Source organism: Erythrolamprus reginae, chromosome 1, assembly GCF_031021105.1.
Source record: "Erythrolamprus reginae isolate rEryReg1 chromosome 1, rEryReg1.hap1, whole genome shotgun sequence".
Classification (NCBI taxonomy): domain Eukaryota; kingdom Metazoa; phylum Chordata; class Lepidosauria; order Squamata; family Dipsadidae; genus Erythrolamprus; species Erythrolamprus reginae.
In genome coordinates this window covers 346,663,354-346,679,124 of record NC_091950.1, presented here as the reverse complement: position 1 = coordinate 346,679,124, position 15,771 = coordinate 346,663,354, and the positions used below count along the sequence as shown (strand labels likewise).

General features: G+C 46.5%; 1 protein-coding gene across 4 annotated transcripts in view; it reads left to right on the top strand.

Moving 5' to 3' along the window:
* The window catches only part of LOC139157421 (zinc finger protein 318-like), an 84,321-nt gene that overhangs the window by 11,920 nt on the left and 56,630 nt on the right, over positions 1-15,771 (top strand). For 2 of the 4 annotated variants that reach the window (XM_070734167.1, XM_070734170.1), the window contains exons 4-6: positions 233-1,246; positions 12,037-12,136; positions 12,678-12,832. In XM_070734167.1, the coding sequence (XP_070590268.1) occupies positions 233-1,246; positions 12,037-12,136; positions 12,678-12,832 (1,269 nt within the window). Of the gene's footprint in view, positions 1-232; positions 1,247-12,036; positions 12,137-12,677; positions 12,833-14,310; positions 14,506-15,771 lie in introns of all 4 variants that reach the window. The other 2 variants (XM_070734169.1, XM_070734171.1) reach the window with 2 other exon arrangements.

Genomic DNA, 15,771 nt, shown 5'->3' with positions numbered 1-15,771 from the left:
ACATAATTGCTGCCACCAATTCTATAGAACCTGTTCAAATCTGCCGAATTGCACCCCTGCCATTACTGCTATGGGTTTTTCAGTCTCATTTTCTTATTTTTATAATTTCCTGTTTGGGTTTTAAACTATTGATTATAATCCAACTATATGAAGATGTTGTCTTATGAAATGGACTATTTGATTACATTAATTATGGAATGCAGTAACAAATTATGATTTATTTCTTTTTCAGCCTGAAGACTTTTCTAGCAGTTCTTCCTCTATTAAAGAGCCCCCACTTCTTTCAAATCATTCTTCTTTGCCCGAGCATAGTAGACTTGCCCTCATCTCATTGGAGGTAGACAATTTCCTCAAACAATTCAACAAAGGTGCAGATGCAGAGTCTACCAGTAAGGAAACTCAAGGCAGCCAGGATGGAAGTGGCTTTTCACGTATTCGTGATGACAATGATTGTAATACCAGCTCTCCATCTACTCAAAAACTACGACTGAGTGATGGAAAGGAATCTGTAAGCCAAAAAGTAGGTTTTCCACTTCCTTCGTCTGTAAAACCAGAATCAATGGATGAATCCGGACCACAGTATGAGAAGATTTATAATTTCCTTAAGACAATTGGTCTTGACATTGGGGTGGCCGAAATAGGTAAACTTGCAGCTCATACTCTGGAACGTCTTCATGGAAAAAAGTCATCTCGTTCACCTGATCGTTATTCAGGAGCTTCTTCTAAACCAGAAATGTGGGAGAAGAGTCGTAATCGCAGTAAAATTTATTCTCCAGAATCAAATCAGAAGCATTCTATTTCACCCACGGCTTCTTATCCATTATCTAAAGTGATCTCCCCTGTTACAGAATCTGAGCACAATATGAGCAAAATGGTACGACGAGATAATCCACAAAACTATCCTCCTCCCACAATGCCCCCTCCTGGCTATGATCCGTATGGACAACGCGTGGCCTATGCAGCTTCAGGCTGCCCCATGTACGCTCAGCAGACTGACCCTGGGCTTACAGATATGCATGGGCGTGTCCCACTAACGGTGACACCAAATCCAACACGGCCCAATTTTTTTGAGACAGTTTCCACAGCCAAAGGAACTTCTGATATGAAAAGAGATGGCTCTGGGCTTGTACAAATCCCCACAGTAGCTCCTTATTCAAAATTACATCCTCCGTTCTCTCAACCTTCACTAAGAAGTTCTAAAGAAAGAATAGCTGATGAAAAAAGTGGAGCTTCTATGAAACAAAAGGTGGGTATTTTTTAAATATATAAATGTGCATTATATATACAGTGATCCCTCGAGTATCGCGAGGGTTCCGTTCCAAGACCCCTCGCGATAATCGATTTTTCGCGATATAGCGGTGCGGAAGTAAAAACACCATCTGTGCATGCGCGCCCTTTTTCCATGGCCGTGCATGCGCAGATGGTGGAGCGACGAAAGTTCGGAGGCTGGCAATGGTTGTTTTTCATGCCGGCCACCCCCCGCAGCGCCTCCGGGCTCCTCGCTGCTACCCCCCGCCCGCCCGATTCGCCCCACTCACCGGCTTTCTTGGGGCACGAGTCCTCCTTCAGCAGCGCTTGTTGCAACGGCTTCTCGGCTTTTAGAATGCCCGCCTCCTTCCTTCCATCCCTCCCTCCTGCCCTCCTTCCTTCCCTTCTCTCCTTCCCTCCCTCCCTCCTTCCCTCCCTCCCTCCCTCCTTCCCTCCCTCCTTCCCTCCTTCCTTCCCTTCTCTCATTCCCTCCTTCCCTCCCTCCCTCCTTCCATTCTCTCCTTCCCTCCTTCCTTCCCTTCTCTCCTTCCCTCCCTCCTTCCCTCCTTCCTTCCTTTCGTAAAAAGCACTTAAACAATGACAGAATAAAAAAACCCAGCCCTCACCTGTGTTTGAATTTCATTCACTCAGTCATTCATTCATTCTTCTGTATGCCACTCAGTCCCAACACTTTCAACCCACAAATTACCATTTCCCATCCCCTTAATTACTGTACTGTACCTCTACCTGTACCTGTACTGTACACATTGAATAACACACTTAGTCATCCTGATAGAAATAATAACAATATTTATTTACATTTTTACATTTTTTTGGGGAGGTTAGCATAACTAGGATAAATCGGGATCTTCTTCTATCACCATGTCTACAATGGACGCTGCAGGTGATGGTGTGACAGACCTCTTGGGTTTTGTGACAAACATAGTTATGGGCAGTTGTTGGCGCATTTTCTTTTTCTGAGCTAACATGGCTCTGTATGGTGCAAAGGTGTTGTCAAGGGAGGCCTTAAATTGTATAGAGCGAGTCATGTTGGGATCCCAAAGTTCCACCATGTGTTGTACATTTGCAGCAGCTCTGTTCAGTTCTGCAAGCCGCTCAAGCGTTAGGCCAACATCTTCTTCTTCCTCAGCTTGTTCAGCTTCCGCTTCCTCCTCTTCTTCACTCGCTGACCTGGTCAGCTCCTCCAGATCTTTGTCTGTCAGCGGTAGGCCATGCTCATCAAGCAAACCATTGACTTCCTCTGGTGTCATGTCAACGAAGCCTTCTCCACCCAGTGCCTGTGCCAGCTTCACAGAGTTCTGGACTGCAGCATCTTGAATTTCTTCGGGAGCAAATCCCTTGTAATCATGCACCACTTCTGGCCACTATTTCCTCCAGCAGGCATTCATTGTCTGTGACTTCATATCCATTAAGGCATTCTGAATGTTCTTCAGACAAGATGCAATTGTGTACTGACGCCAGTAGGCCTTCAATGTGAAGTTTTCATCAGCATCCATTGCTTCCACGATGCTTCCAAGAGAATTGCGCGTGTACAGTGCCTTAAATGCGCGGATAACACCTTGATCCATCGGCTGGATAAGCGATGTGGTGTTTGATGGCAAGAATTCAACTTGCACCCCATCATGTTCATGTGCCAGGTCATCATGGCCTCCAGCATTGTCCATTAGGAGAAGCACTTTGAAATTGAGTCATTTGGCAGCCAAATAAACCTGCACCTGTGGGATGAAGCACTGATGAAACCAGTCCTGCGTGAGGGGTTTTGTAATCCATGCTTTAGGATTATGCATCCAGTACACTGGCAATGCATTCTTATTTCTGTTCTTGAGGGCTCTTGGATTTCGTGACTTATAAATTAGCCCTGGCTTCATCAAAAAGCCTGCTGCATTCCCACACATGATCAAAGTCACTCTATCTTTCATGGCCTTAAAGCCAGGGGCTTTGGCTTCATCTTGCATCAAGAAAGTCCGTGAAGGCATCCTCTTCCAGAACAGGCCTGTTTCGTCCATGTTGAACACCTGTTCTGGAAGGTAGCCCCCTTCTGCAATTAGGTCTTTAAACGTGCGCTGGACGAAGTTTTCGGCTGCACCTGTATCTGCTGAGGCAGCTTCTCCATGCAATGACACACTCTTCAGGCCATAGCGCCGTTGAAGAAGCAGAAGATGTTGATGGCTGGGGGTCTTCAGAGTCACCAGCACCTTCATCTACAGAGAATGACAGGAAACGGAGAGAGAAGTGACTTGAATGAAAGCATACAGTCCTTCCTTCCTTCCCTCCCTCCCTCCCTCCTTCCTTCCTTCCCTCCTTCCTTCCTTCCCTCCCTCCTTCCTTCCTTCCCTCCTTCCTTCCCTCCTTCCCTCCCTCCTTCGTTAAAAAGCACTTAAATAATGACAGAATAAAAAACCCCAGCCCTCACCTGGGTTTCTCTCCTCTGCATCGCCTCCTTCTGTGTCTGCAAGACGGTTGTACAGTTGCTGCGCCTTGGTTCGTATAGTGTTCGTATCCAAAGCAATGCTCTTTTTGCGGCAGTCTTGTACCCACACGGACAAAGCAGCTTCCATCTTCATAAGGCGTTTGTTTCTAGGCATCACCATTCTTTTTGCAGCCTTGTTGAACATTATCTGAGAAGTTTGCCTTATCTTCTTTTCGTCTTTCCGAATGTATCGCACAGTCGATTCGTTGATCCCATAATGCCGACCAACATCTACATTAGAACGTCCCGCTTTCAGCATGTCCAAAAGTTCAATATTCTCCTTAATTGTCAGCATCTTCCTGCTCTTTTTAGCGTTGCCGCCTCCACTTCCAACAAGTCTTAACAAGTTCCAACAGTTCCAAAAGTTTCAAAGCACGCTGAGCAAACAACATGATTGGCCGAGATTTCGGCCAACCAGCAATGGCAGATGTCAGTTTGGTGATGACGTGTGACGTCATCGGGCGGGAAAAACTGTGGTGTAGAAAAAAACCCGCGCACGTATTTTTAATTTATTATATTTTGAAAAATCGCAATATAGCGTTTCGCGAAGATCGAGATCGCGAAAATCGAGGGATCACTGTATATACACGCGCGCGCACACACACACACACATGTCCGGGAGGAGGTTCGTAAGGTGAAAGGTTCGTAAGATGAAACAATGTTTTCGATAGGAATCAATGGAAAACCGATTAATGCTTGCAATCCAAAAATTCACCCCTTTTTCCAGCCGAAGCGCTTGTTTTTGCACTGGTGGGATTCTCCTGAGGCCCCCCTCCATGGGAAACCCCACCTCCGGGCTTCTGTGTTTTTGCGATGCTGCAGGGGAATCCCTGCATCGCAAAAACGGGTGCTTCGCTGGCAACGGAAGTCCGGAGGTGGGGTTTCCCAGCGAGGGAACCCTCAGCGAAATCGCAGCATCGTAAAAACACTGAAGTCCTCGAAACCCCACCTCCGGACTTTGGTGTTTTTGCGATTCTGTGATTTCGCTGAGGCTTCCCTCGCTGGGAAACCGCACCTCCGGACTTCCATTGCCAGCGAAGCGCCCGTTTTTGCGCTGATGGGATTCTCTTGCAGCATCTCACAAACATGGACGTCCGGAGGTGGGGTTTCCCATGGAGGGGAGCCTCAAGGGAATCCCAGGAGCGCAAAACGGGCGCTTCGCTGGCAATGGACGTCCGGAGGCGGGGCATCCCAGCGGCGGCGGGTTCGTAAGACAAAAATAGTTCTTAAGAAGAGGCAAAAAAAAAATCTAAACCCCGGGTTCGTATCTCATAAAGTTCGTATGACGAGGGGTTTGTAAGATGAGGTATCACTATGTGTGTGTGTATGTATGTATGTATGTATGTATATATGTTTTCTTTTTGAACTTTGCTTACCTTATGGGTACTTGGAAGACCATTTGAAAACCTAAGCTGCACCTGAACATGGTAGCAGGCATTTGGGATGGTTAGTCATGATACTGCCTTATTTAATCTCTGCTGTGATTAATCTCTAGTAAGGCCTCCTAAGGGTTTCTACTCCCATGAGGTATGATGGTAAGGGGTGCAACAGTGGGCATTCTCTGCAAAAGTCGCACTTCTTTGAAATATCTTAGCCCTTGAGATAAGGATGTTCCCAGCCTCCTGGTCTTCTGGAAGCAATTACATTTTTGACTCTTCCAGAAAATAACCAGCAGTGCCAAACTCAATTAAATATAGTTGCTTATGCTGGAATTTAAATTAAATTGATTAGATTGCATTTAATATTTTAATTGTAATTCATATGTGAGCTCTGTAAACTTGGTTTGGTAAACAAACTTCATAAATGTATTTCTCCACTTGCACTGCTTCGGAGAGTCCAACATGGGTTAATCTTCAGCCTTGCTGGAAGGGACTGAGTTTAAAATTAGCATAAATAACTGGTCCAACCCCCATGCTGCCCTTCCTGGGTCAGTCTAAAAAACTCAGTCACAGTGAAGGGACACATGAGTTTTTCCTCGTATGACTCTTATAGTCTAGTTTTAGGATTTAGTATTTCACAAATTAATTAAATATTACTAACAATTTCTTTTTCTCTGTTTACTTTTCAGATGCATCAAGCAACTCACCGCGGCGGATTGGGCCCCTGCTCTGCGGAGTATAGCCCACAGCGTTGTTTCCCAGGTCGGAGCCTCTTCCCTGCGTGGGTACTGCTCCCAAGACCGGGTGTCGCCAAAGGAAGAGGTCCCCGGCCTGCGCGGCCATACCTCTGTCGGAGCGACTTGGAAATCTACCATACCAGAGGATGGAAGAACGACACCAATTTGAATTTCCCGCTGAAATCGGCTCCTCGAGAGCGGAGGTGGAAGAGTACGAGCCTCTGGCCGGGCGGCTGTACGGATTGCGGATCGCCGTCGGAGACGGCTAGAGCGAAGGGCGCAGCCATTGGGAGCATGGCGAGCTAGATAGGAGGCCGCCATTTTGAAACGCTCCTTTACGGAGTCAGTTTCCGCCCGCCAATTTAGGGGTTGATTGACGCCCTGATTCACCCGGGAATGCGCAGGAAGGACCGGATGTCCTGTGAAACACAGGAAGAGGCAGCGCTTACCCGAGGGCAGCCATTTTTTTGCTGAGTCAGATTGCAAACAATGCAACAAAGAGCCCGGTATTGTTTACCTTTAGCGGACAGCTTTCTTCGTCTAGAATGGCTGACCTTCCTCAACAGGGGATAACAGAACCCCCGACCGTTAAGGCCAAGGAGAAAACGCACTCCTCCAAGGCCAAGTCTAAGAGTTCCCAATCTTCCTCTGCCCTCAAGGAAGCCGAACGACGTATTAAAGCGTTGGAAGATCAATTGGAGGCTCAGAGGCAAGCCACAAGCTCTTCTATACAAGTGCCAGGTCAGAGTATGGGAACAATAACTAGTGCTACACCCCCGAGACTCCCGGAGGGAATTGGGTTGGCCACTGATAAGGACTGGTCACCAGATAGGTTTGGGGGCCCATCTCAAGTGGCTGAGTCAACAAGGCCCGAATTTACCAGGCCTTCTTCTTCTTCTTCGGCATGGCACATGGCTTCGCAACCACTGCCAACAGCCATATTCACCCCGACGGCTGCCGGCCTTCGCTCTTCCCCAGACACCTGGCAACGCTTACCACCAGCATTACAGGATATGATTGCCTCCGCTTACTCTCATGGCATAGCAGCAGGGGTCCAACAGTATACAACAGCAACTGCCCCCCCGCTTCACCACGCCCTCCTCCTTCTGTGCAGAGAGATATTTGGGCAGCTCCAGCCCCCCCATCTCCTGTACAGGACTCATTCCATGAGGACCCTGGATTTAGAGAGCAGGGCTCAGAGCCAGATGATGGCCTATCCGAGGACGAGGGAGCACCCCCAGAACCTCCAACATATGCGGGACTCTTTAGACCATCCATTTTTCGAGTGCTCCTTAATAAGGCGAAATTGGCTGTTACCCCGGGCATCCTGAGAAGCCTACAGAGGCAACATCGACTCCCCAGCCAGCCTCCAGGGTGCTCACAGAACACCAAAAGGATGCAGACCTGATACCTGCTCCTCAACTCTTCTTGGACAATATCAAAAGGTCTTGGCAATATCCAGCGGCAGCTCTAGGCCCAACAGCTTCTGAACGCAAATTTTACGCTTTTGAACCAGAGCTAGAAAATTTACTGGAATTTCCATCTATCGACGCCCCAATAGCAGCACTTGTGTCTGATGCGCTCGTCCCGTCGAAGGTGGCAGATGGACTAAAACCAGAGGACCGGAGGGCGGAGGGCGTGAATAAAAAGGCTCACCAAATGACTGCATGGGCACTCAAAGCGGTTTCAGCTGCATCATTTTTTAACAGAGCTTCAGTTCTGTGGCTCCAAGAGATGCTCACAAAGCTGGGACTGGAGGATGGCCGCCTGAGGCAAGATCTTAACAAGCTGTTAGCAGCATCAGAATTCTCTGCAGATGCCACTCTGTCGGCATCCCGGTTCTCCTCACGGACCTTAGCAGCGAACCAGTCATCCCGCCGTTTACTCTGGCTCCGGACTTGGCAAGCTGACGCCAAATCCAAGTGGCGATTGGCCTCAGCTCCCTTTGATGGGACAAAACTCTTTGGGGAATCTCTCGATAAGGTCCTTGTTGAGGACAAGGACAAGAAAAAAGTCTTGCCTAGAACCTACAGACGTCAAGAGAGACGCACTACCCCTTATTTCAGACGCCAGCCCTTTCGGGCGGAATCTTCCACCGCTGCGCCCCAGGCGGGAAGGTCGTATGCCCAGGGGTCCTTTTCCCAGCCCTCCTACAGGACGGACAGGGGTAACTTTAGAGACAGGAACAGACAGTTCCAACAGACAAGGAAGGCCTTCAGAGGCTCTAAGAGAGGAGGTTATCGAAGAAACAAATGACTCCATCAGACCCTTTCCCATAGGAGGACGGCTGCAGCATTTCACCAACTCCTGGGAGTCTATATCTACAGACACTTGGGCTCTAAATACAATAACCCAGGGTCTCACCCTGGACTTCATCCAGAGACCCCCAAACAGGTTCCTGCAGTGTCCAGTACTCTTCAACCACAAGCGCAACCTCCTCCACCAGGAGATCGATCATCTACTAGCCATTGGTGCCATCAAGAGGGTCCCTATTCATCAGGAGGGACAGGGGTACTACTCCATTGTGTTCATAGTACCCAAAACCTCGGGAGGTTGTCGTCTCATACTCAATCTGAAACAATTGAACATATACATAAACTACCGCAGATTCCAAATGCATTCACTAAAGGCAATATTAGCAGCAATCCGTCAGCGGGACTGGCTGACGTCAATAGATCTCAAGGAAGCATACCTTCATGTCCCCATACATCCGGACTACAGGAAGTATCTCCGCTTTTGTTTCGAAAACCAGCACTTCCAGTACAGGGCCATGCCCTTCGGCCTATCATCAGCGCCCAGAACATTCACAAAATTACTGGACATACTCACCGCAGAGCTCAGGACACGTCCATTACGCCTTATGGCGTATTTGGACGACATCATCATACTGTCCAGCAGCCCCAGCCGAGCACGACAGGACCTGACGGAGACCATAAGGACATTGGAAACTATGGGTTTCTCAATCAATTACCAAAAAAGCCATCTCTCACCAACCAGGTACCTACCTCACTTGGGTACCAACATAGACACCATAGCTGGCAGAGTTTTCCTATCACAGGAACGGCAAGAAAAGGTCTGACACTTGGTCACGGAACTGCAGCGCAAGCGAACAACGACACTGGCGTTCCTTTCTCAGCTGCTGGGAGTCTTCATATCCTGCATAGGCATTGTGCCTTGGGCAAGACTCCATGCCAGACCATTACAATGGTTCCTCATTCCCTTCCAAAGGAATCGAACCAGTCACTCTTCCAAGTTGGTAACAATCCCACTGGAAGTACGTCGATCACTTCCGTGGTGGAAATCATCAGCCCTACTACAAGCATCCCCATTCCTGTCGCAACAGGAGATAACCATAACAACGGATGCGAGTCTCTCGGGCTGGGGCGCTTACTCCAACGTGGGAGTAGCCCAGGGACTGTGGAACCCAGAAGATCTTATCTGTCCAAACATCAATTACCTGGAGCTCAGGGCAGTACACCTGGCGCTCAGACAATCCACAACACAAGTAAAGGGACAGAATGTACTGATACTTACAGACAATGTGGCAACAAAGGCCCACATCAATCATCAGGGGGGCACAAGATCAGGCCGCCTGATGAGGGAATCTCAGTCCCAGTTCAAATGGACAGAACACCAACTGGCATCCCTGGGAGCAGAACATATATCAGGTACATCAAACATTCAGGCGGATTGGCTCAGCCGGACAACCATCGATCCGGGGGAATGGAGTTTGGACATAAACCTGTTCTTGGAGATCACTCACAAATATGGGACACCGGAAGTGGATCTGTTTGCCACACAGTACAACAATCAGTTACCCAGGTTTTTCTCGAGGTTCCCAGCACCAGGGGCAGAGCGAATCAATGCACTGACTTGCCCCTGGCCGGAAGGATTGCTTTACGCCTTTCCCCCAGTTTGCCTGATCCCGAGAGTAATAAACAAACTGTTACAAGAACAAGCAGAGATACTATTGGTGGCTCCATATTGGCCCAGACGCCCGTGGTTCGCGGACTTGATAGAACTATCAATTTCTCTCCCCTGGCGATTCCCATACCGCAAGGTGGTACTGAAGCAGGGGTCAATTTACCATCCGGAACCCCAGTGGTGGAGTCTTGCCATGTGGCACTTGAGGGGGAGAGATTAAGGAAGGAACACATACCTGACAGAGTAATCAGCACCATCCAAGCAGCACGTCGACCCTCCACGACTCGCATTTATCAAGCGACCTGGAGAGCATATTGCTCCTTTTGTAGGGCCCGGAATCAGGACCCACAGTCCCCCTCTGTGATTCAAATCCTGGAATTCTTACGAACAGGTTTGGACAAAGGATTGTCACCTAACACCCTGCGCAGGCAAACAGCGGCAATCGCCACCATACTCAAGATGGACTTTTCTCGCCCGATCTCACAACACCCATGGATTCGGGACTTTATTAAAGGAGCAGCGAACATCAGACCTCCGCCGGTACATCGTTTTCCCACATGGGACTTACCCTTGGTGCTGCAAGCCCTCACGGAACCTCCCTTTGAACCTTTACGGGAGATAGCGCTGCGGCTGTTGTCGCTAAAAACAGCCTTCCTAACAGCTATCACATCAGCGAGAAGGGTCTCCGAACTCGCAGCCTTGTCAGTCAGACCTGACTTGTGCATCTTTCACACAAACAGAGTGGTCTTACGACCGGATCCTTCATTCCTACCTAAAATGAACACGGTTTTCCACAGATCACAAGACATTACCCTACCAGACTTTTGTACCCACGGGACGCACCCTCTGGAACTGAAATGGCACAAGATAGACGTTAGGCGTGCCATCAAAATCTACATAAGACGTACAAGTACCTTCAGAAAAACTGAAGCCCTGTTTGTTTCTTATTTTCCGGCATCTATGGGAAATAAGGTATCATCTAAAACAATTAGCTGTTGGATCCGTTCCTGTATCGTCACAGCATATAAATCAGGGCCCACACCGACACCTAAGGGCATTACAGCCCACTCAACAAGGAGTGCAGCCACGTCAGCAGCCTGGGTAACGCAGGCCCCGATTGAAGATATTTGCCGTGCAGCGACCTGGGCTGCCCCTAATACATTCATCAAACATTATCGTTTGGACACTTTCGCTTCAGCTGAAGCAGCCTTTGGACGCAGAGTACTGCAGAGAGTTTGCAATAATACTGCGTCCCTGGTCCAGCCTTCTCCCTCCTTAATTGGTTAAGCTTGGGTACATCCCATGTTGGACTCTCCGAAGCAGTGCAAGTGGAGAAGAACCGTTGCACTTACCTGAACGGTCTTCTCGCTGCACTGCAAGGAGAGTCCAAACCCACCCGGCTGTTTGGCCCAGGGACACAGGGTTACTTGAAAGTTTAGTTAAATTGGTTAAATAAAGTTTGGTTGGTTTACTATCACTATGACTTCGTTTTATTGTAAGACTGACCCAGGAAGGGCAACATGGGGGTTGGACCAGTTATTTATGCTAATTTTTAACTCAGTCCCTTCCAGCAAGGCTGAAGATTAACCCATGTTAGACTCTCCTTGCAGTGCAGCGAGAAGACCGTTCAGGTAAGTGCAACGGTTCTTCTAGTCGGGCTATCCCATAATATGAGAAACAGATACTATTTTGAACCTGGAGCAATGTTCTATTGGAATGGTCAGGTTTTTTGTGTTTTCTGAGAAAATAAAACTCAACATGTTTTAAGTGACTTATAAAAATATGTTGTTTTGAGCTTGAAACACTTAAGATAGTCCATATCTTGAACAAATAGTTTATTTAAAGATTGCTTTTGTGACCAGAAACTTTCCCCCCCTTTTATTGTAGGGACAAAACACAATATTTTGCTGTGGTGTCAAAAAATGTTTATTTTATTTTATTTATACTTTATCCTGCATTACTTGTGACTTACTTAAAATTTACTTATAGGCTATAGTGCTTCCCAGGAGAAGATAGTGAATGCTAAAAAACTGATTACTGAAAAATAAATACAGATGGAACATATAACGAAAGAGATGCTATCTCTGATAAAAGCTAAATTTGCACAATCATTCAAATGATTATTCAAAAGTGATTATTCAAATCGCTTGAATTCACGGTTGCAATGTACATTTCCACACTGATTTCTGCAATGTTGCTTTTTCTTTTGCTAAGGAAGATGGTGGTTGATGCATGTTTTTTCTTCAACACTTTTTAGGTAATAGAAGAAATTGAGAAGTTGAAAGCTGAACAAGAAACATGGCAAAAAACCCTACATGATCTCAGTGCTCAATTAAACAGACTTTCAGAGCCAGGAGGTACTATTTCTTCTCATACCCCATTCACCCAGGCAAAAGACGTGGTGGCAGAGGTTCTCAGGCGTCCTGCCCCGCCGCCGCGTCTTTTGCCTGGGCGAAAAATACTGGAGATGTCTGTGGCCGCCGTGCACGGAGCTTGAAGGCAGTGCTTGTGGCTCCGTTCTTCCAACCCTGGCCTCGGGGACAGCCGGCAAAGCACGCTGCTGACCGCTGACTAACTCCCCCTCACGCAGCATTCGATGTATAAGACGCACCCAGTTTTTGATGCACTTTTTTGAAGTAAAAATGTGCGACTTATACACCAAAAAATACTGTAGTCAGCTGGATTAAATTCTGTTTGTTTCCTTTCGATTATATGCATCTCAGAATTTATTAGGTGTATCATACATGAGTAAAGACAACATTAGCTTGTTTTACACTCTGTACCTCTTGTGACATTTCGGTGAGCCTTGCTATTTAATAACATTAATGATTACAGTCATTTTGCATTTGGGAACATAATTTTGTTGGCTTTTGTATTCAACTATTTTGTTTGGTTCAGGGGAATTGCTAAGGAAGAAACAGAAGGTGAAGGATGGACATAAAGATCCCTTGCGAATAAAAGTCAACCAATTGCAAGACAACATTGCAAAGGAAATAGTTCAGCTGAAGATGAATGCTGACGCTTCAGAGAAGAAACAATCTGAACTTGACAAGGTAGCCCTTGTTACTGATTACTGATGCTAACTTATTATTGCCTGTATGAAAGGAAGGGCATTTTTTTCCACCTATTTTTAAGAGAGTGTGGGTGTATGCGCTTGCGTGCTTCGACTTTGAGGCCGTGTTGACTGGCTGGACAATTCTCTGCAGATTTATTTGTAACGTTGCCAAAATGGTTTTGCCATTGCTTCTTTCTAGGCCTGAGAAAGGTAATTCCAGTTCACTGAAACAATGAAATTTTCTTTGGCTTGACCAGTAATTAGTTTCTCTATCTGTCTCTTATATACAATTAGACACATATATTTTTTAATGGAAGAGTCCCATGCCAATTGAGTATGCCTTTAAAACATTTGTGTGCTTGTTTATTTAGCATAGTTACTAAATTGTTATATTTACTTAAAATTGACCTGCATAGCAGCCAGTATTGGACTTTGTTATTCAATCTATATATATCAATATACTGTGTCACTAAAGCCTAAACCTTTATAGAAACTGAAGCTTTGTGGCATCTTATGTGATATGTGAAATGTACAATAAATCCACTTATGTAGTATATTCTATACCAGGAATGTCAAACTCAATTTCATTGAGGGCTGCATCAGAGTTGTGCTTGACCACGAGGGGGTAGGGGGCGTGGCCAGGTTGGGCATGGCCATCTTGATGTCACTCCTGTCAGGGAGTGCTCTGCCAGTGAAAGTAGGCTTGTTTTCACTGACAGAGGGTTGCAGGAGGCCATCCCAGTGAAAACAGAAACTGGGAGCCTGTTTTTGCTGGCAGAGGCACTGTGGGCTGGTCTTTTGGTGTTTCCAGTAAAGGATCTAAGCATCCTACAGGCTGGATCCGGAACATTGGCTGTGAGTTTGACACTTTTGTTTTATAGTGTTTCTCCCATAAGCAAATTTGGAAAAAATGACCTTTTAAAATAGAATAGAATTGTTTATTGGCCAGGTGTGATTGGAATAAGGAATTTGTCTCCGGTACATAAGCTCTCAGTGTACAAAAAGCAACAAGTGATAATCATAATTTTAAAATGCAATTATCATAAATCATAGATACAACACTCAGTAACAGTCATGGGATCAATGTTCCCTCTAGCATGCACGACCATACGGCAAAAACCAAACGCCGTGCAGGTTTTCAAACCCCGCGTGGTGGATCCGGCGCTGTTTCTCCCCACCCAACACCTGATCTGCCCCTCCCAAGCTGTCAGCCGGGGAGAAACCCCCGTGGGCTCTCTGCCTCAGGGCGAACGTCTGCGCCCCGCCATGTGCCGAGGGGGGTGGAAGCTCAGCGCTCTGCCGCAAGCTTTAAAGAGAATGAGGGAGGGAGGGCGAGGCACAAACTCCGGTCTGGGGAGTGTGTGTGTATGTGTGTCTCCTGTGGGGGAAAAGGGGCAATCATTCCCATTGCTTGGGTGACGCCACTGTCCAAACCGGAGCTCATGCCTTGTCCTCTCTCTGTCTTTCTCTTTAAAGCTCGCGTTCAGCCTCCCCCCCAGAGGCATATGGCCCCTCCCCAAAGAAAATGGCTCTTTGCCTGCCATCGCAGCCACACAACCCCACCGGAAGAGAGTCTGCCTCTTCCCGCGCCTCCCTCCAGGTCCTGTTGCAGCCCTTGCTTCTGAATTACAAGAGAAAAAAAAAGGGAAAGAGAGAAAAACAGAAATTAAGGTGAGAGAAATGAGAGCAAAAAGGGAGGAGACACAAATGAGAGACATAAGGGGGGGAGGGAGAAATACACAGAAATGAGAGAGACCTGGAGGGAAAGAATAAGAGAGAGGGGAAAGAGAGAGAAAGAAAGAAAAGGGAAAGAGAAGTGGAGAGGGAGGGAAGGAGGGAGGGAGGGAAGGAAGGAAGGAGAAATGGAGGGAATAAGGAAGGAGGAAGAATGAAATGAATGGAGGGACAGAGGAAGGAAGGACCTTTGGGGGGGTGTAATTTTTTTCTCTCTCAACATGCATTCAAACAATACAGTGCCATCTAATTTTCCATGAATAAAATGTGGTATTTTGTTAGTAACTAAAATAAATCTTCAAAAGTTGCAAAAAGTTTTTTTTCCCAATTTTGTCATCCAATTACATTTTTTAAAATTAAATTCCCTCCTTAATGTTCCTTAAAAAAGTACACCAATTATATTTCTAACTTATTAACCATTATGCCAAAGTGCTTCCTTCTTTCTTTATACAGTTTCCTATAAACCAAGAAAACCTTGTATAGCCAATCAGATGTTAACAAAAGAAAATTAAAAACAAAACATAAACATATACAAATTTCAGACTTATTCCTCCCCAGAAAATTAATGACGATCCATCATGCACTATACCCCTGCAGCGATGTTGACAGGCTGTATTTACCAAGGAAAATAGGCGGCAGAGGACTTTTGCAAGTGAAGCAGACAGTGGAAGAAGAGAAGCATGCATTACCTGACTATGTGAAGGAGAGCAAAGAGTCAGTGTTGATGGAGGTCAACAATAGGAAGCTTCTCAAGGTGAAGCAAACTAAGAACCAGTACAGAAAAACTGTAACTCAATGTCGTATGGACAGTTGGCGGAACAAAGCATTGCATGGCCAGTTCTTGGAGAAGACTGAAGGCAAAGTGGATAAAGAAAAGACCTGGTCAAAGACGGGCTACAAGAATGGTAGAAGGTCTTAAGCATAAAACGTATCAGGAAAGACTTAATGAACTCAATCTGTATAGTCTGGAGGACAGAAGGAAAAAGGGGGACATGATCGAAACATTTAAATATGTTAAAGGGTTAAATAAGGTTCAGGAGGGAAGTGTTTTTAATAGGAAAGTGAACACAAGAACAAGGGGACACAATCTGAAGTTAGTTGGGGGAAAGATCAAAAGCAACGTGAGGAAATATTATTTCACTGAAAGAGTAGTAGATCCTTGGAACAAACTTCCAGCAGACGTGGTTGGTAAATCCACAGTAA